The sequence below is a fragment of the Oncorhynchus mykiss genome, chromosome 11, assembly GCF_013265735.2.
Source record: "Oncorhynchus mykiss isolate Arlee chromosome 11, USDA_OmykA_1.1, whole genome shotgun sequence".
Taxonomy (NCBI): Eukaryota; Metazoa; Chordata; class Actinopteri; order Salmoniformes; family Salmonidae; genus Oncorhynchus; species Oncorhynchus mykiss.
In genome coordinates this window covers 40,124,592-40,151,960 of record NC_048575.1, presented here as the reverse complement: position 1 = coordinate 40,151,960, position 27,369 = coordinate 40,124,592, and the positions used below count along the sequence as shown (strand labels likewise).

The 27,369-nt window shown below is 43.1% G+C and overlaps 1 protein-coding gene across 3 annotated transcripts in view; it reads right to left on the bottom strand.

Annotated features, from left to right (window-relative positions):
• Positions 1-233: 233 nt before the first annotated feature.
• Positions 234-27,369, bottom strand: part of ccser1 (coiled-coil serine-rich protein 1) — a 109,989-nt gene continuing 82,853 nt past the window's right edge. The window contains exon 10 of one of the 3 annotated variants that reach the window (XM_021620867.2): positions 234-4,883. In XM_021620867.2, coding sequence (XP_021476542.1) covers positions 4,317-4,883 — 567 coding nt within the window. In that variant the 3' untranslated portion in view covers positions 234-4,316. The remainder of the gene's footprint in view (positions 4,884-27,369) is intronic. The other 2 variants (XM_036935464.1, XM_021620868.2) reach the window with 2 other exon arrangements.

Genomic DNA, 27,369 nt, shown 5'->3' with positions numbered 1-27,369 from the left:
TGAACACAGTGTTAATCAACAGATTGATTGGTTGAGGTGTTTTATGAAGGCGTTCTCCTCCACTCCTCTGTCATAGCCAGGTAGACATCTCCAGAGCTAATGGAGAAATATAATGGAATGAAAATAATGAAAACAGTAGCAGTCAACCATGCGGGAACATAATTAGTAATAACCCAACACCCAAATGAAACAAATTGAAGAAGGTTGGTTCAATACCACCAAAGACAACACCGCACACTTCTTATGTTTTAATAGGAGCAAATAATACAATGAAAATTAGTCGGTAAAACATGTAATCAAATAACGATTGTGGTTGAGAGAAATTCCAGTTTGATTTTATAACACTTAACAGTTTTTTAAATCTCAAATTTCTCTACATTATGAACCCTGTATATATATATATATTTTTTTATTTATTTATTTAAATAACCCTAAAATCGACTTAAATTAATATTGAAAGGTCGTATCTATGTACAATATACAGTATATAACGTCACATCACCAGTGCATAATCACAGTCATGTTCTTCATAAAAATGGTGACATAAGTCTTTGTGATCCAATCTCACAAAACATCAAATAAAGCTAACAAATAGGTGAGCTAAAAGTGAACGAAGTGTCCTCTACTGTATGGTCAGTTAAGAATCGTGAGTTAATGAGACTCTTGTTCTGTCCACTACAAGAATACATCCTTGTTCTTCAGTTGCTTACACGATTGTTCAAAACTCAAACACTCAACTGTATTATTTTAACTATGCCCTTATAATACGAATTCCCCTTTTTAATCCCAATATTTGTTCTAAGAACAGTATGTTGATATATCGCAAAATTGCAATAAAGAAGGTGAGAAGGTCCGTATCAAACATATACAGTTGAATCGGGGGTCAAACGCTTGGGGGATAAAAGCTGGTGTGCTGGCTGTTTGGCAAGACGTCATCATGGGTAAGGGCAGCTGGCTTCTTCCACTAGCCCTCGTTGTAGTCATGTGATACAACGAGCCCCGCTAATGACAGGATAGATAGCACACTGAATACACGCCCTCCTCCATGCCGCGCTCTCTGGGTGTGAGAATTCAGGGCTCGTGTATGTAGGCTGAGAGAGGGAGAGCAGAGGACGAGAGTGAAGGAGAAAGAAACAGAGAGCGAGAAAAGGAGGGAAATAAAGTGGAGCAGTAGACCTGAGGGAGTAGAGCTGGACCGCGGGGGGTAAAGCTGCGTTTCTTCAGGGTTTCCTTCACCTCTACGAGTCCTTGCTTCCACTCCAACTATAATGGCGCATTCTGTACCACTTTCTGCTGCTTACAGTGACGACAGACAGGCTTTCTCCCGCAAGACTCTACTGACAACTGTATACTACTATATACTTTACCATTACAGCTCATGACCGTTTTTGTAAACGCATCTCGAAAGACAAGTATCCTCATGTATCGTCAACATTGCTATCATGATGGTGTTCTACAAACATGATTACTTACTTATTAAATGCTGTGCCTTGAACAATACCCATTAACTTAAATTAGTGACAGTACAAGGATAGGGTTCTATTCTCATACAATACTCCGTTGTAAATGCGTCTCGGAGTAAGATGCTGATCTAGGATCAGGAACCTCCTATCCAAGTCTTCATATTCATGAGGTTCTTAAAGACAAAACAAATCCTACATCAGACCTATTCTGAGACACTTTATGAATACAGGCCCTGATGCAACAACCAGTTTCTGATATCCACTTATAAAAAGTGTCAAATGCAGACAGACATGTCTGTTCTTATTAAAGACTGTAAAATCAATTTTTGACCCACACAATTTCACTGTACAAAATATGTGTCCACAATGATAAAAAGCATGCAATTACTAAAAGGTTAAAGGCCCCGTGAAAGTTAAAAACGTGTTTTCCTGTATTTTATATACATTTCCACACTACGAGGCTGGAATAATACTGGGAAATAGTGAAAAATATGATAATGCCCTTTCAGTGTAAGAGCTGTTTGAAAACACTGCCTGAAATTTCTGCCTGTTTTGGGTGGGATGGAGTTTTGATCTACCTGGTGACATCACCAGGCGGTAAATTAGTTAATAGACCAATAAAAAAAAGTTACAAACATCTCTGCCAATAACAGCTAGTTTTCACCTCCCAACTCAGACGTAGCTTGAGAAATTGCTCTTTGCTAAAAAGCCATTTTCATTTAATTTTGACCATTTTAATTGCATACAACAAGGTACTTAATTGTTACCCAGAAATTATTTGATATTGAAATAAAAACAGCTGCATTGGGCCTGTAATGAATGAAACTCCCTAAAATGGTCTCGTCTGTGTGTGTAAAAATCTGAGTTGGGATCTTTGACTGCAGGATTTGGCGATACAAAGAGGATGCACTTACATGATATATACAAAAGTATGTGGACAAACTTTGGCAGAAGAATGGCCTCACTGAAGAGCTCAGTGACTTTCAACGCTCTGTGACTTTCATCGTAATAGGACGCCACCTTTCCAACAAGTCAGTGTGTCAAATTTCTGCCCTGCTAGAGCTGCCCCTGTCAACTGTAAGTGCTGTTGTTGTGAAGTGGAAACGTCTAGGAGCAACAACGGCTCAGCTGCGAAGTGGTATGGCACACAAGCTCACAGAATGGGACCGGAGTAGTGCTGAAGCGCGTAGTGCGTAAAAATCGTCTGTACTCGGTTGCAACACTCACTACCGAGTGCCAAACGGCCTGTTCGTCTGGAACTTTGTGAAATGGGTTTCCATGGCAAAGCAGCCGCATACAAGCCTACAAAATCACCATGTGCAATGCCAAGCACCGGCAGGAGTGTTGGGGTGGCAGGGAGCCTAGTGGTTAGAGCGTTGGACCAGTAACCGAAAGGTTGCTAGATCGAATCCCCGAGCTGACAAGGTAAAAATCTGTTGTTCAACAAGGCAGGGCTGTCATTGTAGTTCCTAGGCCGTCATTGTAAATAAGAATTTGTTCTTAACTGACTTGCCTTGTTAAATAAAATACAAATATTTAAACAAAAAGCTTGGAGCAGTGGAAACTTGTTCTCTGGAGTGATGAATGTTGGATAAACTCCTCACCCTCTGTAAGTCCGATGGACGAATCTGTGTTTGGTGGATGCCAGGAGAACGCTACCTGCCCCAATGCATAGTGCCAACTGTAAAGTTTGGTGGAAGAGGTATAATGTTCTGGGGCTGCTTCTAATGTTTCGGGCTAGGGTTAAAGCAAAGGGAAATCTTAATGCTAATGATTATGTGCTTCCAACTTTGTGGCAGCAGTTTTGGGAAGGCCATTTCCTGTTTCAGCCATTGCCCTCGGGCACAACGCAAGGTCCATACAGAATGGTATGTCGAGATCGGTGTGGAAGAACTTGACAGGCCAGCAAAGAGCCCGACCTAAACCCAGTCGAACACCTTTGTGATAAATTGGAACAACGACTGCGAGCCAGGCCTAATCGCCCAAAATCAGAGCCTGACCTCACTAATACTCGCGGCTGAATGGAAGCAAGTTTGCGCAGCAATGTTCCAACATCTAGTGGAAAGCTTCCCAGAATAGTGAAGGCTGTTATAGCATCAAAAGGGGGACCAACTCCATATTAATGCCAATGATTTTGAAATGAGATATTCGACTAGCAGGTGTCCACATACTTTTGGGCATGTAGTTTATGTTGGTCACATTGTCAGTGCAATGAGCAGCATGGTTTGGTCATGTTCAGCTTTGCTAATGTAACTACAACTCTCACATTAGTTAATTCCCTATGGCGCGCGTGTGTTTTCACGCATGTGTGGACATTAGCACCTCTAAGCAAACGCTCAACATTCAGTGCTAATCTAATGTGATAGATGGACGAGTGCCTTGTTAATGCTAGCAGGCAGGCTGACTGACTGGTGTGTGTTCAAGTGAGCACATCTATCAGCCTTCTACAGTAATATAAAATGTAAAAATGGTCCAATGCACAGAACCAAAGAAACGCATATAGACATGTACCTAGCGAGGTACTGTTTGGAGGTCTGGTTGAATGACAGTGTAACACAAAATACGTGTTTAAGAAGAGAAGCAAATGTCCCAATTATGTGATCTAGATAGTTTTAAAGTGTCTGTCATAGCAAACTCTGATCAGGAGGAGCTAGGTTTGAGAGAATGAGATGAAAGAAATGGGTTGGATTTGAGGTGAAGGGAAGATGCTTGGGAGTTATGACACTGATTGTTGTATAAATTCCAGAGATTACCTTCACTTCCATGATTCAGACGGTGATGTGTCCATTCAATGATATGTTTAGGGTATATGGGAAAAGTGAAAGGTGCGTGTGTGTGTGTGCGGCCTGCGCCTCAGCCGTTATGCTGGACCAAGGCCTGCAGTTCAGCAGTGTGGAGCGAGTGCTGCAGGAAGACGTTCTTGCGGCTGTACATGTGCAGGGACAAGGGCCCTCTGGGGGGCTGGCCTAGGCGGCCCGTGAAAGAGGAAGAGGTGGTGGTGGTGGAGGAGGGAGGAGGAGGCTGGCAGGGGCTCGGCACGGGGGCTCTCTCGCTGTCTGAGGAGAGGCAGCTTCGGCAGGGGCTGTCTCGACTCTGAAGGCTGGAGCTGCTGCCCCCCACCCCCATCGCCCGGGGGATCTGGCTGTTTGGGTATTCACTTTTCCTGAGAGCCCCTGCCTCTGATGATGAGGACAGAGCCTCTTCTGGTCTCCTGGGGGCCCCTGAAGGGTCCCTGCCTCCCACGGGCCCACTGGAGGAAAGGGGTGGGGGCGGGGTTTGGGTTGGGCAGTGGCGCACGTCACTGGTAGTTGAGCGCTCAGCCACCTCACGGCTATATTGGTCCACGTTGAGAGACCGGGCCACCCTTCTGTCTCTTGTGCTGGTACTGTTTTGGCTTGTTGCTCGGCTTGGATGGATGTTCTGCGAAATGAGAGAAAGAGCAAGAGAAAAAGGGAGAGAGAGAGAAAGACAAAAGTGAACAAAATACAAACACTAACGTAGCTGGTGAACTGCAGGGACATTTAGACAAGGCGTTGTTCCCGGAGCTTTGTCTAATTGTTTCTTGATCAACTGGAACCTTGCTCTGTAAAGAAGGAGAACAAGAAGCAAACTCAGTCTCTCCAGCACAGTGTGGGGAGGTGGCACACAACTCAAGCATGGCACCAAGGAAAAAGACACCTGTTCCTGGTCACACAACACAGCCTCTCTTATGCAACCCGGCTCTGTTACTTCACTACACAATGCTACACTATAACCACGCAACAAGGAAACGCATGAACGCGGTCGGCATTGACAAATCCAAAACAGACACTCCGGAAAATGTTTGACTAAATACACCCAATCTGTGTTGACGGGAGGGTACATAGGAAATGAACCGAGTCGACAGCCAAAAAGTAAAGAAAATGACTTACAATGTTTGAAACAAATCTATGAGCAGGGCAATATAATTAGAAGGAGCAAAGCTAATGCAATAACTTTCGAGGTGCAAATGGAAATTGAATCCAACATGCTCGCTCGCACAATGTAATATCGCACAATGTAATACCAGGGAAACAGAACGGGCTTATCGGGATGGAGGAACGGAGCGTTAACGCTTCATGTTTGTTCACATCATTAGTTAGGCAGAAGTAGCACTGTATCATTTCATCTCCACATAAAATGGACACAAAAATAAGAGGCGAAAGAACCATTTCTTTATCCTGACATTCAAATTGCCAGCTACATCTACTTACAAAATAATAATTTGTACAATCATTCCTGCAGATATTGTGAGATGTTTGAACTGATGTTGAAAATACTAATTCAGTTGAGTAAAAAGGGTTGTGTGTATGTGACTGTGTGTTTCTCCAGGCATGTTGTTTGGACAGGGATGGTAGAGAGCAGAGGAGTGCAGGTGTAGCCAAAGAGTGGAGCAGGTTGATGTTTTTTGTCATGTGTCTTGTCCGGGAGGCAGAACTGAGCGATTTCTTGTTTGACAGGCCAGCTGCAAAGTCAAGATTGGCTATATTGAACATATTTTGGAAAACAAAAATGACCTTTTTGGTCTTACTTTAAGGTTTTGGTTAGGCATTAGGGTTTGCAGTGTGGTTAAGGTTAGGTTCAACGCCTGATTTGATGACTTTCTGGCTGTGCCAGTTAGTTACCACTCTGCAGAGCTGCCTCCAGAACAAGATTCATGACGGAAAAACACTAACCTGCAAATGGGGGGGGGGGGGGTTGCTAAAATCTCTCCAGCTGATTATATGCAGAAGTGGAGACGCAATACAATTTCATCACTATTCTCCCCTGGTCGAGCCCGCCACAGCACAGCACGCCCACACACACTACGATGGCACACAGGCGAAACAGCTCCCCAGAACACAGTCAGTCTTTGGTCTCAGTTTGACTGAACACAGTCAGAGATACAGCAGCACAATACAGAACTGTCAGTGATGCTAATCCAGTGTTTTCCTTAAGTACATGGCCAGCCATTTAGGGAAAAAGTAGCTGTCCCAAACTGTCTAGTGGGGTCTGGAGGCATGCCGCCCCCCGGGGGAAATATTACATTTTGGTGGCCTCTGGAAAATTCTGCCTTGATGCCACCCGAAATACACAGCTAAATTCTTGAATACTTTAATGAGTTTGGTATTTTGGCATTTAATTAGGATCCCCATTAGCTGTTGCAAAAGCAGCAGCTACTCTTCCTGGGGTCCACACAGAACATGAAACATAACACAGAATGACATAATACAGAACATTAATAGACAAGAACAGCTCAAGGACAGAACTACATGTACATACAATGCATACACACAAACTATAGGGGAGGCGTTGCGCCGTGAGGTGTTGCTTTATCCATAAAAATAAAAAAAACAGGTTTGCTGTTTATTTGAGCAATATGAGATGGAAGGAAGTTCAATGCAATAAGGGCTCTATATAATACTATACGCTTTCTTAAAATTGTTCTGGATTTGGGGACTGTGAAAAGACCCCTGGTGGCATGTCTGGTGGGGTAAGTGTGTGTATCAGAGCTGTGTGTAAGTTGACTATGCAAACAATTTGGGATTTTCAACACATTAATGTTTCTTATAAAAAAGAAGAAGTGATGCAGTCAGTCTTTCCTCAACTCCTAGCTAAGAGAGACTGGCACGCATAGTATTTATATCAGCCCTCTGATTACAATGAAGAGCAGAACATGCTGCTCTGATCTGGGCCAGCTGCAGCTTAACTAGGACTTTCTTTGCAGCACTGGACCACACGACTGGACACTAATCAACAGAAGACAAAACTAGAGCCTGCTGAACTTGCTTTTTAAAGTGTGGTGTCAAAAAAGCAGCGCATCTCTTTATTACGGCCAGACCTCTCCCCATCTTTACAACCATCGAATCTATAGGTTTACCTATTTTTCACCAAACTAGTTGTGGTATTGAGTATAAAGACATGATTTTACAATTAAAATGACTGAAAATGTATGAATTAAATGTATTGTTGTTTAGGATATCGTCTATGCCTAGACCTAAATCAAATCAAATTTTATTTGTCACATACACATAGTTAGCAGATGTTAATGCGAGTGTAGCGAAATGCTTGTGCGTTCAGAAAGTATTCATACACCTTGACGTATTCCATCTACATTTTGCTGTGTTACAGCCTGATGTCAAAACGGATTAAATAGATTTTACACACAATAAACCATAATGGGAAGTAAAAACATGTTTTTAGATTTTTTTTTGCAGATTTATTGAAAACTAAATACATAAATATCTCATGTACATGAGTATTCACACCCCTGAGTCAATACATGTTAGAATCACCTTTGGCAGCGATTGCAGCTGTAAGTATTTCTGAGTAAGTCTCTAAGAGCTTTGCACACCTGGATTGTACAATATTTGCATATTATTATTTTTTTAATTCTTCAAGCTCTGTCAAGTTGGTTGTTGATCATTGATAGACAGCCATTTTCAAGTTAGGCCACTCAGGAATATTCAATGTCGTCTTGGTAAGCAACTCCAGTGTATTTTTGACCTTGTGTTTTGGGTTATTGTCCTGCTGAAAGGTGAATTTGTCTCCCAGGTCTTTGTGGTTGAATCTGTGCTTGAAATTCACTACTCGACTGAGGCACCCGGTGTCTGGTGTAAAGCAGACTGAACCGGGGTTTCCTCTAGAGATTTGCCTGTGCTTAGCTCTATTCCGTTTATTTTGTATCCTGAAAAACTCCCCAGTCCTTAACTATTACAAGCATACCCAAAACATGATGCAGCCACCATACCATAACCCCACCACCACCATGGGGCACTCTGTTCACAATGTTGACCTCAGCAAACCACTAGCCCACACGACGCCATACACGCTGTCTGCAATCTGCCCGGTACAGTTGAAACCGGGATTAATCTGTGAAGAGCACACTTCTGCAGCGTGTCAGTGGCCATCTTAGGTGAGCATTTGCCCACTGAAGTCTGTTGCAATGCCAAACTGCAGTCAGGTCAAGACCCTGGTGAGGATGACGAACACGCAGATGAGCTTCCCTGAGACGGTTTCTGACAGTTTGTGCAGAAATTCTTAGTTTGTGCAAACCCACAGTTTCATCAGCTTTCTGGGTGGCTGGTCTCAGATGATCCCGCAGGTGAAAAAGCCGGATGTGGAGAACTTGGGCTGGTGTGGTTACACGTGGTCTGCGGTTGTGAGGCCAGTTCGACGTAGTGCCAAATTCTCTAAGCTCTGGTGGACATCCTTGCAGTCAGCATGTCAATTGCATGTTTCCTCAAAACTTGAGACATCTCTGGCATTGTGTTGTGAGACAAAATTGCACATTTTAGAGTGGCCTTTTATTGTCCCCGGCACAAAGTACACCTGTGTAATGATCATGCAGTTTAATCAGCTTCTTGATATGCCACACCTGTCAGGTAGATGGATTATCTGGGCAAAGGAGAAATGCTCACTAACAGGTATGTAAACAATAGTGTGTACAACATTTTTGATAAATACGTTTTTTGAGCATATTGAACATTTCTAGGATCTTTTAATTCAGCTCATGAAACCAACACTTTACATGATGCGTTCATATTTTTGATCAGTGTACTTGAAAACATTATTGTTGACAATTAAATTACTGAAGGAAATTTTAACAAGTGTTTGCAACTCGTTGTAAATTGCAGTGTCATTTATTTATAAAATACTTGTTTAGCAACTGACCTACAGATTTCTTTGTGAAGAATCCTGCAAGAGTCTAACTTCCACCAGCTCCCTTTTATTAGGCATGAAGAATGAAGCAGGTGTTAAACATGGGCTTTGCTACACAGTAATCAGCAGTTGATTACTCCATTGTCGACACTCCAATCAAATCAGTAGGCCTATATAAGTATCTGTAATAAAACCATATAAGTATCATTAGAGTTTAGAACCTTCAATCTGTTTAATTATGTATTAATAATGATTAAAAAATGATAATTAGGAATTATTTGATCGAGAAAAGTCAGTCATTGCCCTTTAAAAACATCATTGCCCCTTTAAGAGCTCTGCTGCGCAGCTGTGCCCAAACCATGCTTGAAATAAACACGGTAGCACTGGAAAGCTGGGATCCCCATCTTAACAAATGCCATCAAATCTGCTGTCAAAAGTGTTTTCCCCACGATTGCATTAAGAATTGGTGTGCATTGACTACTTGTCAGAATGACCGTTTCTCCCCTATTGGCACTCGTAACTTGAATGTGCCTCGAGAGGAATATTTATCTTGCACAACAAGCTGACTAGGTAAATACGTAAACTATTCTACTATGGGGTTGTCTGATTTTCTGTTTGTTACTAATTTTGTTGGCAGAGGAAGAGTAAGTTCTAGCATATTCAACGTGTGCGCCTCTGCAGAAATATTTGTTAATGTTTCATACTCTTTCAATTAAAACAAGTGTAGGCAATTTATGAAGTGGAAAACACTGATGCCACAGACCAGCTGGGCCCAGCAGTCATTCATGTGTTCCCTAAAACCAGATACCTTAAGGCTTGTGCATTGGGACACACCACATGGGACACTCTGCGACAAAGAGCAGAAAAGACAGTGAGAAGCTCAAAAAAATGAGGAGTCACTTTTGACGCCCCCCCCCCCCCCCCCCCCCCCCCCCCCTCCCACCTCGCTTGAAAAACCCTGCAAAATGGATGGACATGAACTGCCCCTTTTCCACCCACAACTAAAAGCAGTTTTCCAGATCAACACACAATGAACTAGCAAAACAAACTGAAAACATTGTATTAAAGGACTGTCGACAGTTCTGGCTTTTGTCGTGCCTGTCTCTCGGTATTGTACAACAAATGAAGAGAGAACTCACGGTGCAGAGGCTTGAGCCAGCTGCGGTACAATCAGTGTCCTTGATCTCTGTAGTGATTACGCAACTAAGCGTTCCCAGACACAAGTGTAGACAGAGTAGAATAAGGTGTGACAGCCAGGGGAGAAACAGACGATCATTGGTCCTGACAGAGGCGGCTTGCAGCCTGCCCTATGTCACCTCACTGTCCGTCACTGGTCCACCATGTCTTCAGCAGTGTCACTTCTACAGGAGACTACATGGTAGCAGTAGAGTTTTACAGTACCAAGTCTATTTATTTTCTTTGCAGGTTGATGTACAATGATGCTTGTCTATTGCAGGACCTTAACCCTAGTCCATTTCCTTAATGCTGCCTGCCAAAAAGAGAGGCTTCGGGTCCCATTTAAAGAGTTTATGGTATGACTTTGCCGGCGATCAAACCCCAACCTTCCAATCTCAGGGTGGACACTAAAGGATGGAGGAGAGCTACTGCGTGAATACAGTAACGTAATGCGGACTTGATTTAATTGAGCCCTAGGACTGTAAGGAGAGCAACGTTTACAAGAGGAAGCGAGAAGAGGAAGGTTCCTCCAGTTGGTGACATCAGGTGTTTAGAGGTGAGGCAGAAAGAGAGAGAGGTCTGGAAGTTGGAGCAGTAGGAGTGCATGGAGCCGGTAGCACAATGATGAGGACTGATGGAGCGCAAAGATGATGGGAGGCAAAGCTCCATGTACATCAAAGCTACCCGGCACCTACTGCAGCACCCCTCACGCAGCTGTCAGCTCTGCAGCCGATAAGATACTTTACTAGGCCCATCTTGTTCTCCCCGACAGCACAGGACCTGGATAAACAATAAGGAAAAATATCAAGAGGAGAAAAAAAAGGAGGCGAGGAGAAGAAAAGCCACTCATAAATGGAATTTCCATCAAATAGTATGGCAGATGTCTTTGGAGTCTGATAACAATGTTGCAGCTGCCAACGTGTCACATCCAGAAAGCAGCTGCGATGCTTGACTGCTCTTTACTCCTGTTCAAAAACAGCCAGCGAGAGGAGAGAGGGAGTGCAGCTAGCTAGCTACCCACTCATGTGTCAAAAAAGACTGACTGGATGTACACGACACTGTTGACAAGAGTTCCAACAGAATATATTGTACCACACACACACACACACACAACCTGTAACAGTGAGACATAGCCTATAAGTTTTAGATAGAAGACAGACAAAAGGTTGGCAAGTTTGCTGTACCATTTTGAGAAATAAATAGAATGGACACCGATGATAATAAAATACAAAGTTGTAAAAAGCCATAGGATGGTGGTTTGTGAGAACAGTAGCTCTGGTCCAGGGCCTTAGCATGTTACTCTAAGTAGAGGTTAGTAAAGAAAACACGCTAACGCCCTGGACAAGAGCTATGAGAACAGTTGTCTCTTTAGACTTGTTGAGCAAACTGTCATTTTCCTATTGGTGTTATGGCAGTGCTTCGCTTAGGGCTGCACCCAGATCAGTGCATTGACCTACTACTCAACCCATTGGCTGGTTGTTTTTCTGGCAGGTGTGAAACTGCACAATGACAAACTCCTCAGTCGATGATCACACCAACCAGACTGCTTCCCCTTCCCCAATCCTAACCTGAACCATTAGTGAGGAATATGACAAACGTTGGGCTCCCGAGGTGTCACTATAGTACCTGGTTCGAATCCAGGCTGTATCACATCCGGCCGTGATTGAGAGTCCTATAGGGCGGCACACAATAGGCACTACGTTGCCCGGGTTTGCCGGAGTAGGCCGTCATTGTAAATAAGAATTTGTTCTTAACTGACTTGTCTAGTTAAATAAAAGGTTAAATAAAAATACACGAAAAAGACCCAAGATCAGGGTCTAGAGGCAACTTCACCCTACACCCTGATATTGTCAGGAAGGGTTGCTCATGTCCACAATGGACCCAAGCATCAAGCTCCACAAAATGGAACAGTTAACACTAGAAGTGCAGGTGTTGTGGAGTATGTAGGATAAAACACAGCTAAGCTCACCACACCTGCGGAACCTTTGAGTACAGACACGCAAACGCAGATCTTGTACCTGTGTACATGGTAAAAAAGTACCAGGGTAAAAAACAACCACCTCCAGAACCTAATTCTGGACTGGAACGAAATTGCAAAAATAACTGAAGCTGGAGAGTTATATTTCCCTCACTAACTTTAAACATCAGCTATCTGAGCTGCTAACTGATCGCTGCAGCTGTACATAGCCCATCTGTAAATAGCCCACCCAATCTACCTACCTCATCCCCATACTCTTTTTATTTACTTTTCTGCTCTTTTGCACACCAATATTTCTACTTGCACATCACCACTGCTCATCTATCCCTCCAGTGTTAATTTGCTAAACTGTAATTACTTCGCTACAATGGCCTATTTTTTGCCTACCTCCTCATGCCATTTGCACACACTGTATATAGACTTTATTTTTTCTATTGTGTTATTGACTTTACGCTTGTTCATTCCATGTGGAACTCTGTGTTGTTGTTTGTGTCGCACTGCTTTGCTTTATCTTGGCCAGGTCGCAGTTGTAAATTATAACTTGTTCTCAACTAGCTTACCTGGTTAAATAAAGGTGGAATAAAAAATAAATAAATTCAGACATAGCCCTTAAACCAGAAGCTTTCCAAATGAGTGTTAAGAAAAATGAGTTTGCAAAAGTTGCTTCTCTAATGTTTTAAGTGTTTTAATTCGGAATAATTTAATCTTTTGTATAAAAAAAAGCCTAAGTTAGACTTTATTAGCCTACATTTTACAACATAGCGCTCGCTATACATTCTCTCTGGATGTCACATTTTTATATTGCAAGATTCATCAGTCACACCAGAACTTTCTCTCTGTCTTTGTAGATGGATAGGGTAAAACTTGCACCATGTTTTGGTAATTATGTATGTTTGATGAGAGTCCACCATGTGCTCAAGGAGAGAGAGAGAGAGAGGAGGAGGAGAGGAGAAGTGGTCAAGTCCTTCATGGGCCTCTGGAGTGGAGCTGTCACATGCCACTTCTGGGAACGGTGGTTGGAGTGAGGGCTGCTGCCCCGACGGACAGATGCCTGCCTGTCTCATGTCTCCCTCACCTTGGGGGCCTTGACAGCTCGGGCCAGCACTGCCAGTCTTGTGTCAGTCCCATTGAAGGCTGGAGGGGCGAGGGGCGAGGGATGAGGGAGGAGACTGAGGCTCTCGTTAATTACTCCCATTGTATCCTCTGACAGCCTGCACAGGGGCTGAGGGAGAGGCTGGCTCTTCCAAAGTCCCATCTCAGTCTCTCAGGGTACGCACGCACACACACAGCTTTAATGGCCATCTCTGTCAGCCATTTTCCGAGGGCATTCTGGTGACTGATACTGAGAGGACAACATGGCAGAAACGGATACATTGTCATCATAGCACTGACAGACAACACCGTTGATGTTTGGACATGGGAGTGCTGCCTGACACAAGGGGTGGAATATACCCTCAGGTTTGACAGATACTACCACACTGAAGGCCAACTGATGGGCCTGGGTACCAGCCTTTTTGTGCCATTATGTTTGGTGTGACGAGAAGTGGCATTAAGGTACAAACAGATCTGGGACCAGGCTAACGTCATATTATTTGACAAATAAAAAATACCAGTTTCTGAGAACATTCAAGTAAAACAATTCCAACTGGGTCATTCTCATGGTTGACCGGCTTCTTTAAGGGCACGAAGCAAGATCTCACACAAGCGCTGTTCTGAGACAGAAGCTCAGGTCACTTTGCTTCGAGTCTGGCACGCACATACAATCGAAACAAGAGTGTGTGTGTGTGTGGGTGGCCCGCCTCGCTCAGAAGACCACATGAAGAAAGAACACAGCCAATTTATGCTTATCAGATTTCATGTTAGCACTGAATATTCATCTGCCATATTTGTCGACAGAATATTCGTACTATGTGCCTCAAGGATATCCGGAATGTGCAGATTCCAAAGAATACCCTCATCAATATGCATGTTTCTCTGCTTTCATTAATGTTGGGAGTAAATTGTTTTAGATCAAACTCAGAGGCTCCGTCTCTGCATCCATAAACTGGAATATTAAACCAGACGTGCATGTGGTAACATGGAAAACGCCAATCTGCTGTCGCTCTCCCCAGTCTAACTGGAGAAGCATGAACAGCAGGCCGAAGGAGAGGAGTGTAAGCTAGAGAGCATAGGCCCGGGGATTCTGCACTGGCAGAGGAGAGGATCCAGGCGGAGGGAGTTGTTCTCATGCAGCACCTACCCTACTTTGCTTTGACTAATGAACCGGAGGTGTCCTGAATCTGTCCAGCTGCAGGGGCATGAGTTGGCCCACCCCACAACAGAGGGTGTGTGTGCAGCGTGTGTGTGTGTGTGGTGTGTGTGAGAGAGTGTACGCATTACATACATGCGTGTGTGTGTGAGTGATTGATTGATTGTATGCATTACACGTGCGTGCGCACGTGTGAGGGATGCATGTCTCTTGGTGCTGTGCTGAACGACAGCCCCTGCCAGTGGGCACCCTCTCTCTGGTCCAGGTACCGCATGGCGAGACCATGCATCAATTAACACTTCATCATCCTCTGACCAATGATGAGAGAAATGCGTCCTTGCCTCAGGCTACAGATGGAAAAAGCAAAAAATAGCATTGGCGTACATTAGCCATCTTGGGATGTGAGACTTTGCATAAGGGAAAAAATACATAGTAACAACCATACTGAGGCATTGTGGTCTGGTTGAAGGTTAGAACAATGTAGGCTACATGACCCTGCAAAGAGATGTTTCTGGTACCATTACAAGTCCACGACTACAAATGTATTTTCTCTTTGGTCGAGATCGTAGTCTAACTAATGTAACATCGCGTTCCTGAATTATAGCCCTGTTAATTGTTGCATATCTGTTCGGTGATGTTGTTATTATCGCTAATGGTGTCTTGGAAGTTAGTTCTAAATTACTTCTCAGTCAAGGTAATGCTTGGTGTGTTTTTGATGCTAACATGAGCGTTAGCCTAATCCTGTACATATTTACACAAATTCTCACAATCCTATTTAACTTAAGCTCCCCTCCTACAGCATGTAGACTAATACGTCTCCCCATGGCTCCCTTGGCATGAAACACTCCGGCTTAAAGAGTAAATGAGAAGAATCCATTTTATTCTCATGAGCTCTATACTATACACATACATATGAATGTGAAGTCATTTAAATGGCCTTACAATAAGAGTCATACTTCTCCCTTGTGTTCCATCCCAGAGAATATGTATTTATAGATCATTTATGATGTTTTAATTAGTAGTGCACTATAAAAGGGAATAGGGTGCAATTTAGGATACAGATTTACAGTGTGGGTTAAACATTGTGCCTGAAGGAGCAGGTCTTGACCAGCTACCAGTCTGATTAAGGATCCAGAGCATTCTGAATTACGGTAGACCGCAATTCCAAGTCCGATAAAAGAGAACACAAGACAATCTTCCAACATTTTGAATCTGGAGCAATAACGGGGATATTTGTCTTATATAATCTTCTGCGTTGTAATTCTTCATGTGTAGTACATCTATTCTATTCTCGCTGCCCCCATCCTAGGAGGTATTCCTGCGCACGCACACAGACATAGAGAGTAGAAGTAAATTAGGCTTATGTTTGATTTCTCATCTCTCTAACAGCTTCACTCTTCTGCCTTCTATCCTTGTTTCTCTCAGCCCTCCTTATGTGATACTCCCCTGGCGTTTGCTGATCCGGGGTTTGCTTCAAACTCTTAATTGTTGAGATCACGGTCTAGCAAATGTAACGTTACGTTCCTGAATTATAGCTGTGTTAGTTGCTGCATACAGTGCATTGCGAAAGTATTCGGCCCCCTTGAACTTTGCGACCTTTTGCCACATTTCTGGCTTCAAACATAAAGATATAAAACTGTATTTTTTTGTGAAGAATCAACAACAAGTGGGACACAATCATGAAGTGGAACGACATTTATTGGATATTTCAAACTTTTTTAACAAATCAAAAACTGAAAAATTTGGCGTGCAAAATTATTCAGCCCCTTTACTTTCAGTGCAGCAAACTCTCTCCAGAAGTTCAGTGAGGATCTCTGAATGATCCAATGTTGACCTAAATGACTAATGATGATAAATACAATCCACCTGTGTGTAATCAAGTCTTCGTATAAATGCACCTGCACTGTGATAGTCTCAGAGGTCCGTTAAAAGCGCAGAGAGCATCATGAAGAACAAGGAACACACCAGGCAGGTCCGAGATACTGTTGTGAAGAAGTTTAAAGCCGGATTTGGATACAAAAAGATTTCCCAAGCTTTAAACATCCCAAGGAGCACTGTGCAAGCGATAATATTGAAATGGAAGGAGTATCAGACCACTGCAAATCTACCAAGACCTGGCCATCCCTCTAAACTTTCAGCTCATACAAGGCGAAGACTGATCAGAGATGCAGCCAAGAGGCCCATGATCACTCTGGATGAACTGCAGAGATCTACAGCTGAGGTGGGAGACTCTGTCCATAGGACAACAATCAGTCGTATATTGCACAAATCTGGCCTTTATGGAAGAGTGGCAAGAAGAAAGCCATTTCTTAAAGATATCCATAAAAAGTGTTGTTTAAAGTTTGCCACAAGCCACCTGGGAGACACACCAAACATGTGGAAGAAGGTGCTCTGGTCAGATGAAACCAAAATTGAACTTTTTGGCAACAATGCAAGACGTTATGTTTGGCGTAAAAGCAACACAGCTCATCACCCTGAACACACCATCCCCACTGTCAAACATGGTGGTGACAGCATCATGGTGTGGGCCTGCTTTTCTTCAGCAGGGACAGGGAAAATGGTTAAAATTGATGGCAAGATGGATGGAGCCAAATACAGGACCATTCTGGAAGAATCAGAAATTCCTGATGGAGTCTGCAAAAGACCTGAGACTGGGACGGAGATTTGTCTTCCAACAAGACAATGATCCAAAACATAAAGCAAAATCTACAATGGAATGGTTCAAAAATAAACATATCCAGGTGTTAGAATGGCCAAGTCAAAGTCCAGACCTAAATCCAATCGGGAATCTGTGGAAAGAACTGAAAACTGCTGTTCACAAATGCTCTCCATCCAACCTCACTGAGCTCGAGCTGTTTTGCAAGGAGGAATGGGAAAAAATGTCAGTCTCTCGATGTGCAAAACTGATAGAGACATACCCCAAGCGACTTACAGCTGTAATCGCAGCAAAAGGTGGCGCTACAAAGTATTAACTTAAGGGGGCTGAATAATTTTGCACGCCCAATTTTTCAGTTTTTGATTTGTTAAAAAAGTTTGAAATATCCAATAAATGTCGTTCCACTTCGTGATTGTGTCCCACTTGTTGTTGATTCTTCACAAAAAAATACAGTTTTATATCTTTATGTTTGAAGCCTGAAATGTGGCAAAAGGTCGCAAAGTTCAAGGGGGCCGAATACTTTCGCAATGCACTGTATACAGTGCATTGGGAAAGATTTCAGACCCCTTGACTTACTCCATAAAATGTTTGTTACGTTACAGCCTTATTCTAAAATGTATTAAAGTATTTTTTTTTAAATGAATTAATCTATACACACACACACACACACACACACAATACCCCATAATGACAAAGCAAAAACAGGTTTTTAGAAATGTTTGCAAATGTTTTTAAAAAAGCACCACCACATTTACATAAGTATTCAGACCCTTTACTCAGCACTTTGTTGAAACAACTTTGACAGTGATTACAGCCTTGAGTCTTCTTGGGTATGACTCTACAAGCGTGGCACACCTGTATTTGGGGAGTTTTGCCCACTCGTCTCCGCAGATCCTCTCAAGCTGTCAGGTTTGATGGGGAGTGTTGCTGCACAGCTATTTTCAGGTCTCTCCAGAGATGTTCGATTGGGTTCAAGTCCGGGCTCTGGATGGGCCACTCCTGAGTTGTCTTGGCTGTGTGCTTAGGGTCGCTGTCCTGTTAGAAGGTGAACCTTCACCCTAGTCTGGAGGTCCTGAGTGCTCTGGAGCAGGTTTTCATCAAGGATCTCTCTGTACTTTGCTTTGTTCATCTTTCCCTCGATCCTGACTAGTCTCAAAGTCCTTGCCGCTGAAAAACATCCCCACAGCATGATACTGCCACCACCATGCTTCACAGTTGGGATGGTGCCAGGTTTCTTCCCAGGCATTCAGGCCAAAAGAGTTCAATCAAGGTTTCATCAGATCAGAGAATCTTGTTTCTCATGGTCAGAGTCTTTAGGTGTTTTTTTTGTCAAACTCCAAGCAGGCTGTCATGTGCCTTTTACTTGAGGCGTGGCTTCCGTATGGCCAATCTACCATCTATCTGGAAGGTTCTCCCATCTTCACAGAGGAACTCTGGAGCTCTGTCAGAGTGACCATCGGGTTCTTGGTCCCGACCAAGGCCCTTCTCCCCCGATTGCTCAGTTTGGCCGGGAGGCCAGCTCTAGGAAGACTCTTGATGGTTCTACAAAGCTTCCATTTAAGAATGATGGAGGCCACTGTGTTCTTGGGGACCTTCAATGCTGCAGACATTTTTTTTTGGTACCCTTCCCCAGATCTGTGCATCGACACAATCGTGTCTCTAAGGATAATTGCTTCGACCTCATGGCTTGGCTTTTGCTCTGACATGCACGGTCAACTGTGGGACATTACATAGACAGTTGTGTGCCTTTCCAAATCATGTCCAATCAATTTAATGTACCACAGGTGGACTCCAATGAAGATGTAGAAACATCTGGAAGATGGTCAATGGAAACAGGACACACCTGAGCTCAATTTTCGAGTCTCATAGCCAAGGGTCTGAATACTTATGTAAATAAGGTTGTTTTTAAATTAGAATAATTTCGCTTTGTCATTATGCGGTATTGTATGTCAAGTGAAGATTTTTTTATTTAGTATATTTTAGAATAAGGCTGTAATGTAACAATATGTGGTAAAGGGCAAGGGATCTGGATACTTTCCGAATGCACTGTATACTGATGTTATTACCGCTAATGGTGTATTGGAGGTTAGTTTCAATGAAGGTAATACTTTTGAGTTTTGGATAGTTTTAAGTACTGTGTAACACCTTGCCTGTACAGGTTTGGCTTTGAACTAAGTGTTTGATCGCTCCCTTTCTTTTTCTGTTTGCAATGTCTGGCTAGTAATTATCATGTATGAAGATTACCTGTTACACATGTAAGGAATTATATTAGCATAAGACAAACGTACAAAGAGTCTGTTACTACAGTATAGAGAGACATGGAATTCATGCGCTCTGTGAGCCAAGTCATCTAAATCAGAGCAGAGGCATACAGTGACAGATTAATCTAATATTCCTCAGAGACGGCGTTCTCTTGGTACAGACAGACAGTCAAAGCTGTATATGTTCTGACAAGTTCAGGGAGTTGCAAAAAATAACCTTGCCCCCCTCCTCAGTCCAATGGGAGGCAGCGGGCAGGCGGCGCAGACTAACATTTGGACAGGACATGATAGATTCCCTGCTACTTTTATTCTCTCTCTCCAACCCGCTCCACTTTCTTAAGAGAGGCTATCTGGGGAGTCTGTCCAGCTTTTCACCCAATCATTTTATGATGTGCTTTTAAAGCTCTGCCACAATGGTGCCTTTCTTCATTTGCTGCTCTGTCACCGCTCTTGTCAGTCTCTCCTTCTCCTTGAACCACCATGGTTGACTGGCCCACATACAGTAAGATAGGCAGGGGGCTGGCTGGCTAGAACAGACCAAAATAGCAGGCCATTAAAGACGCACGTCAATCCTTGCACACGTATGCAAACACACACGCAGAGACACACGTTTTCTGTGGTAAAGGGTCATCAAAGACAAAAAAATCCTGCATTCTCTGCACGTAAAAAAGACCTTGCTGCCTACAACGTGAAGGACCTTTGAGGCTGTTGTATTCCTTAGGCCTTGGAAAAATTGATATATTTGTAAACCACTTAGCTACTTATTTTTCCTTAAAACTGACACTTTTAACCAAGGCCACTCGCACTGGCCGCAATCTCATTTAAAATAATTTTCTACAGCTTGGTACTATCTAGAGACAATAAGGTTAAGTGCATTGCAAAATTTAACGAGAACGCTTGCACTAAAGAGGCCTCTGAGTTGCTATCTGAGAGACCATGGCAACTGTTTCTCCTAGTCTTTCTTCCCCGTGCTCACATGAGTTCATCCACTGGTGCTGTCCCCCCTTGTTCCACTCACACTGTGCCGTCTGCTGTCCAGAGAATTAGAAGAGCTAATTAATTTCAGAATCCATTCCCATAAATGACAATCCTAATTTTCCCTTTTGAAGAACATGCTGATTGCATTAGTTTTCAATTAAGATGTTAAAAACCCATTGTATTCTGGGTCGGCGATGTATCATTGTAAAAACTGCTGAAAAGCTTGGTTGTGCATCTTTCATTGATAAATAGAGAAGTTCAATTGAAAGGTTAGCGCAAAACCATAGCTGAAAATGCATTGAATTTCTTTAATGATGTAAAACTTTTAAAGGGACTTTTTCTATTAAAGGGCGTGTTTATTATTAAAGGTGTTAATTTGAACTTTGTAGTAATAAACATTCAAATATAATGTGGCAAAACCACATACAGTTGAAGTGGGAAGTTTACATACACTTAGGTTGGAGTCATTAAAACTCGTTTTTGAACCACTCCACAAATTTCTAGTTAACAAACTATAGTTTTGGCAAGTCGGTTAGGGTATCTACTTTGTGCATAACACAAGCAATTTTTCCAACAATTGTTTACAGACAGATTATTTCACTTATAATTCACTGTATCACAATTCCAGTGGGTCAAAAGTTTACATATACTATGTTGACTGTGTCTTTAAACAGCTTGCAAAATTCCACAAAATTATGTCATGGCTTTAGAAGCCTCTGATAGACTAATTGACATCATTTGAGTCAATTGGAGGTGTACCTGTGGATGTATTTCAAGGTCTACCTTCAAACTCAGTGCCTCTTTGCTTGACATCATGGGCAAATCAAAGGAAATCAGCAAAGTCTTCAGAAAAAAATATTGTAGACCTCCATAAGTTTGGTTCATCCTTGGGAGAAATTTGCAAAATCCTGAAGGTACCACGTTCATCAGTACAAACAATAGTAGGCAAGTATAAACACCATGGGACCACGCAGCCATCAAACAGCTCAGGAAGGGGACATGTTCTGTCTCCTAGAGATGAAGATACTTTGGTGGGAAAAGTGCAAATCAATCCCAGAACAACAGCAAAGGACCTTGTGAAGATGCTGGAGGAAACAGGTACAAAATAATCTATATCCACAGTAAAACAAGTCCTATATCGACATAACCTGAAAGGCCGCTAAGCAAGGAAGAAGCTACTGCTCCAAAACCGCATTAAAAAGCCAGCCTACGGTTTGCAACTGCACATGGGGACAAAGATCGTACCTTTTGGAGAAATGTCTTCTGGTTTGATGAAGCAAAAATAGAACTGTTTGGCCATAATGACCATCGGAGGAGGAAAAAGGGGGAGGCTTGCAAGCAGAAGAACACCATTCCAACCGTGAAGCACGGGGGTGGCAGCATCATGTTGTGGGGGTGCTTTGCTGCAGGAGGGACTGGTGCACTTCACAAAATAGATAGAATCATGAGGTAGGAAAATTATGTGGATATACTTGAAGCTACATCTCAAGATATCAGTCAGGAAGTTAAAGCTTGGTCGCAAATGGGTCTTCCAAATGGACAATGACCCCAAGCATACGTTCAAAGTTGTTGCAAAATGGCTTAAGGACAACAAAGTCAAGGTATTGGAGTGGCCATCACAAAGTCCTGACCTCAATCCCATAGAAAATTTGTGGGCAGAACTGAAAAAGCGTGAGCGAGCAAGGAGGCCTACAAACCTGACTCAGTTATACCAGCTCTCAGGAGGATTGGGACAAAATTCACCCAACTTATTGTGGGGAGCTTGTGGAAGGCTACCATAAACATTTGACTCAAGTTAAACAATTTAAAGGCAATGCTACTGAATACTAACTAAGTGTATGTAAACTTCTGACCCACTGGGAATGTGATGAAAAAAAAATAAAAGCTGAAATAAATTATTCTTTCTACTAATATTCTGATATTTCACATTCTTAAAATAAAGTGGTGATGCTAACTGACCTAAGACAGGGAATTTTTACTAGGATTAAATGTCAGGAACTGTGAAAAAATGATTTTAAAGGTATTTGGCTAAGGTGTATGTAAATGTCCGACTTCAACTGTACATAATACATTCCTCTTTTGGCAATGCCAATATAACCGCAATGAATCTCACCTTTTAAATCTTAAATGCTCTATTATTGAACAATAATACTCATTAATATACTTAAGTCCATCTGTAGAATATCCACATCTGAAAGAGAAATAGAGATCTACGTTAGCCAAAAAGAACTTCCCAACAACTAGTGAGTTTGTCTTGTTCCACTGCCACAAGAGGCAGCCTTGCAGAACTGGCCTCCCGGGTGGCGCATTGGTTAAGGGCGCTGTACTGCAGTGCCACCAAAGACTCTGGGTTCGCGCCCAGGCTCTGTTGTAACCGGCCGTAACCTGGAGGTCCGTGGGGCGACGCACAATTGGCCTAGCGTTGTCCGGGTTATGGAGGGGTTGGCCGGTAGGGATATCCTTGTCTCATCGCGCACCAGCGACTCCTGTGGCGGGCCGGGCGCAGTGCGCGCTAACCAAGGTTGCCAGGTGCACGGTGTTTCCTCCAAAAATTGGTGCGGCTGGCTTCCGGGTTGGATGCGCGCTGTGTTAAGAAGCAGTGCGGCTTGGTCGGGTTGTGTATCGGAGGACGGACGCATGACTTTCAACCTTCGTCTCTCCCGAGCCCGTAGGGGAGTTGTAGCGAGATACTAAACAATTGGATACCATGAAATTGGGGAGAAAACGGGGTGTAAAAAAAAAAGAAGCGTCAACCTACTAAACCATAACTATTTATTAGGGATGTCCCTTTCAAGACAATTTGACTTAATTACAATTCATATAAGGAGATACATGGGCTCTGATATGTTTGTTTTTAGTTTGTTAGAGATTCGGTTTGATTAGAGGAATGGATCGATGTGTTTATTTGTTGCATAAACACATTCATTTTCCATTCTAAATTCAAATATTATGCTGATGAGGCGCATGAGATGGGCCTTTCTGAGCTGGATCGGTCTGAGCTGACCACTCTCTCTCTGAATGTGTGCGTAGGTTGGCTTTTCTATCCTTGTGGAGACCTAAAATCCCCACAAGGATAGTAAAACAAGAAAAACATTTTGTGGGGACATTTAGGGGTTAGGTTTAGGGTTTCAATTAAAGTTATGGTTATGGTTTGGTTTACGTGTTAAGGTAAGGAAAAATTGGATTTTAAATGGAAATACATTTTAAGATAGTGTGTGTGTGTGTGTGTAAATGATGTACATGTATATGTCTATGGTGGATGAAGGCAGCTGAGCTGAGCCATAATGGAAACCGTGTATCTACCACCCTACTATCAGATAAGGGAGGCAATGTTTGCTTTTTATCCACCAACTTCTGATATGAAATCCCCATCACCCATTAATTCATGTCATTTTTGCAGATTCAAAGTGTTTGAGCTAGTAATGTATCAATATTTATCTTTTAAAAAATGGGCTTTGACATAGCCAATGAATATATAGCACAACGTTGGATTTCACCCTACTTCTCCCACATCTGCATTGCTTGCTGTTTGGGGTTTTAGGCTGGGTTTCTGTATATCTCTTTGTGACACCGGCATATGTAAAAATGGCTTTATAAATACATTTGATTGATCGAACATTCAGTGTGAGTAGTGTGCAATCAGACAGATCCAGCTCAGAAAGGCCCAGCTCATGAGCTTCATCAGCATAATAAAATATAAATATCTCTTGGGCTTAAGCTAGACATACAAATGCTCCTGTTGACTGGGCCTCCTTCAGAGTGCTAAGAAACAAATGCACCGGATTGATCAGGAAGTCCAAATCAGATTACTATTTAAATGCAGTCACAGAGAACCTAAACAACCCTTCCAAGTTCTGGAAGCTAATCAAATCAGTGTCAGGTTCTAATGTATCCTCTGGCCTTCCTGACCATTTAATGATGGATTCTAATGAAGTGAAGGATAAAGCCCATGTTGTACAGGTTTTAACAAGCACTTCATATCTGCTGGTTCAGTTTTTGATAATGGTGGGGCTCAGGCCTCTAATGTTAGCTCTGTTACAGTCAACTATGATATAGGACCTCATGTGAACCATTTTAACTTTGAGCCAGTTACTTATACTGAGGTCTATAAAGCACTAAAGGCAATAGACACTAAAATGTCTGCAGGTCCAAACAACCTGAACCCCTACCTCTTAAAGATAGCAGCTGGTATTACTGAACCTGTGGCTCACATTTTCAACTTGAGTCTCTTGACCTATACCATACCCAGCATTTGGAAATCAGCTTATGTCCTCCCACTGCTAGAGGGAGGAGATCCCTCAGAGGCTAATAAATATCGTCCTATCTCTAAACTCCCTATCCTGGCCAAAGTCTATAAATCCCTAGAGAACTCACAAAAAACTTCTTAATTGAAAATATCATATTGAGCGGGGTTCAGTCTGGCTTTAGATGGGGGGCACAGCACCACAACTGCAGCTATGGCAGTGGCAAACAACATGATTAATGGACTTTGTGCTGTTTGTGGATTTTTATTTGATTTTATTTCACTTTTTTTATTTTTATTTTTTTAAATAGGCCATGGTGGCAAAGAAAATACAAAATAGCAAATTAAACACTGGAATGGTAGATTTGACAGTAGATGAGTGTGCAAAGTAGAAATACTGGGGTGAAAAGGAGCAAAATAAATAAATACATTAGGGGAAGAGGTAGCTGTTTGGGCTATGTATAGATGGGCTATGTACAGGTGCAGTGATCTGTGAGCTGCTCTGACAGCTGGTGCTTAAAGCTAGTGAGGGAGATAAGTGTTTCCAGTTTCAGAGATTTTTGTAGTTCATTCCAGTCATTGGCAGCAGAGAACTGGAAGGAGAGGCAGCCAAATGAGGAATTGGCTTTGGGGGTGACAAATGAGATATATCTGCTGGAACGCGAGCTACGGGTGGGTGCAGCTATGGTGACAAGCAAGCAGAGATAAGGCGGGACTTTACCTAGCAGGGTCTTGTAGATGACCTGGAGCCAGTAGGTTTGGCGACAAGTATGAAGCGAGGGCCAGCCAACAAGAGCGTACAGGTCGCAGTGGTGGGTAGTATATGTCGCTTTGGTGACAAAACGGATGGCACTGTGATAGACTGCATCCAATTTGTTGAGTAGGGTGTTGGAGGCTATTTTGTAAATTACATCGACAAAGTCGAGGATCGGTAAGATGGTCAGTTTTACGAGGGTATTTTTGGCAGCATGAGTGAAGGATGCTTTGTTGCGAAGAGAGTTTACAGTCTAACCAGACACCTAGGTATTTGTAGTTGTCTACATATTCTATGTCAGAACCGTCCAGAGTAGTGATGCTGGACGGGCGAGCCGGTGCAGGCAGCGATCGGTTGAAGAGCATGCATTTAGTTTTACTTGTATTTAAGAGCAGTTGGAGGCCACGGAAGGAGAGTTGTATGGCATTGAAGCTCATCTGGAGGGTTGTTAACAGTGTCCAAAGAAGGGCCAGAAGCATACAGAATGGTGTCGTCTGCGTATAGGTGGATCAGAGACTCACCAGCAGCAAGAGCGACATCATTGATATATACAGAGAAGAGAGTCGGCCCAAGAATTGAACCCTGTGGCACCCCCATAGAGACTGCCAGAGGCCAGGACAACAGGCCCTCCGAGAAGTAGTTGGTGAACCAGGCGAGGCAATCATTTGAGAAACCAAGGCTGTTGAGTCTGCCGATGAGGATGTGGTGATTGACAGAGTCGAAAGCCTTGGCCAGGTCAATAAATACGGCTGCACAGCATTGTTTCTTATCGATGGCGGTTAAGATATCGTTTAGGACCTTGGCTGAGGTGCACCCATGACCAGCTCTGAAACCAGATTGCATAGCGGAGAAGGTACGGTGGGATCTGAAATGGTCGGTGATCAGTTTGTTATCTTGGCTTTCGAAGAGCTTAGAAAGGCAGGGTAGGATAGATATAGGTCTGTAGCAGTTTGGGTCAAGAGTGTCCCCCCCTTTGAAGAGGGGGATGACCGCAGCTGATTTCCAATCTTTGGGAATCTCAGACGACACGAAAGAGAGGTTGAACAGGCTAGTAATAGGGGTTTAGGCAATTTAGGCAGATCATTTTAGAAAGAAAGGGTCCAGATTGTATAGCCCGGCTGATTTGTGGGGGTTCAGATTTTGCAGCTCTTTCAGAACATCAGCTGACTGGATTTGGGAGAAGGAGAAATGGGGAAGGCTTGGACAAGTTGCTGTGGGGGGGTGCAGTGCTGTTGACCGGGTTAGGGGTGGCCAGTTGGAAAGCATGGCCAGCCGTCGAAAAATGCTTATTGAAATTCTCAATTATAGTGGATTTACCAGTGGTGACAGTTTCCTATCCTCAGTGCAGTGGGCAGCTGGGAGGAGGTGCTCTTATTCTGGACTTTACAACATCCCAGAACTTTTTTGAGTTTGTGTTGCAGGAAGCACATTTCTGCTTGGAAAAGCTAGCCTTGGCTTTTCTAACTGCCTGTGTATATTGGTTTCTAACTTCCCTAAAAAGTTCCATTTCACGGGGACTGTTCGATGCTAATGCAGAACGCCACAGGATGTTTTTGTGTTGCTTAAGGGCAGTCAGGTCTGGAGAGATCCAAGGGCTATATCTGTTCCTGGTTCTAAATTTCTTGAATGGGGCATGCTTATTTAAGATGGTGAGGAAGGCATTTTAAAAAAAATAACCAGGCTTCCTCTACTAACGGGATGAGGTCGATATCCTTTCAGGATACCCGGGCCAGGTCGATTAGAAAGGCCTGCTTGCTGAAGTGTTTCAGGGAGCGTTTGATAGTGATGAGTGGACGTCGTTTGACCACTGACCCATTACGGATGCAGGCAATGAGGCAGTGATCGCTGAGATCTTGGTTGAAAACAGCAGAGGTGTATTTAGAGGGCAAGTTGGTTAGGATGATATGAGGGTGCCCGTGTTTACGGCTTTGGGGTTGTACCTGGTAGGTTCAT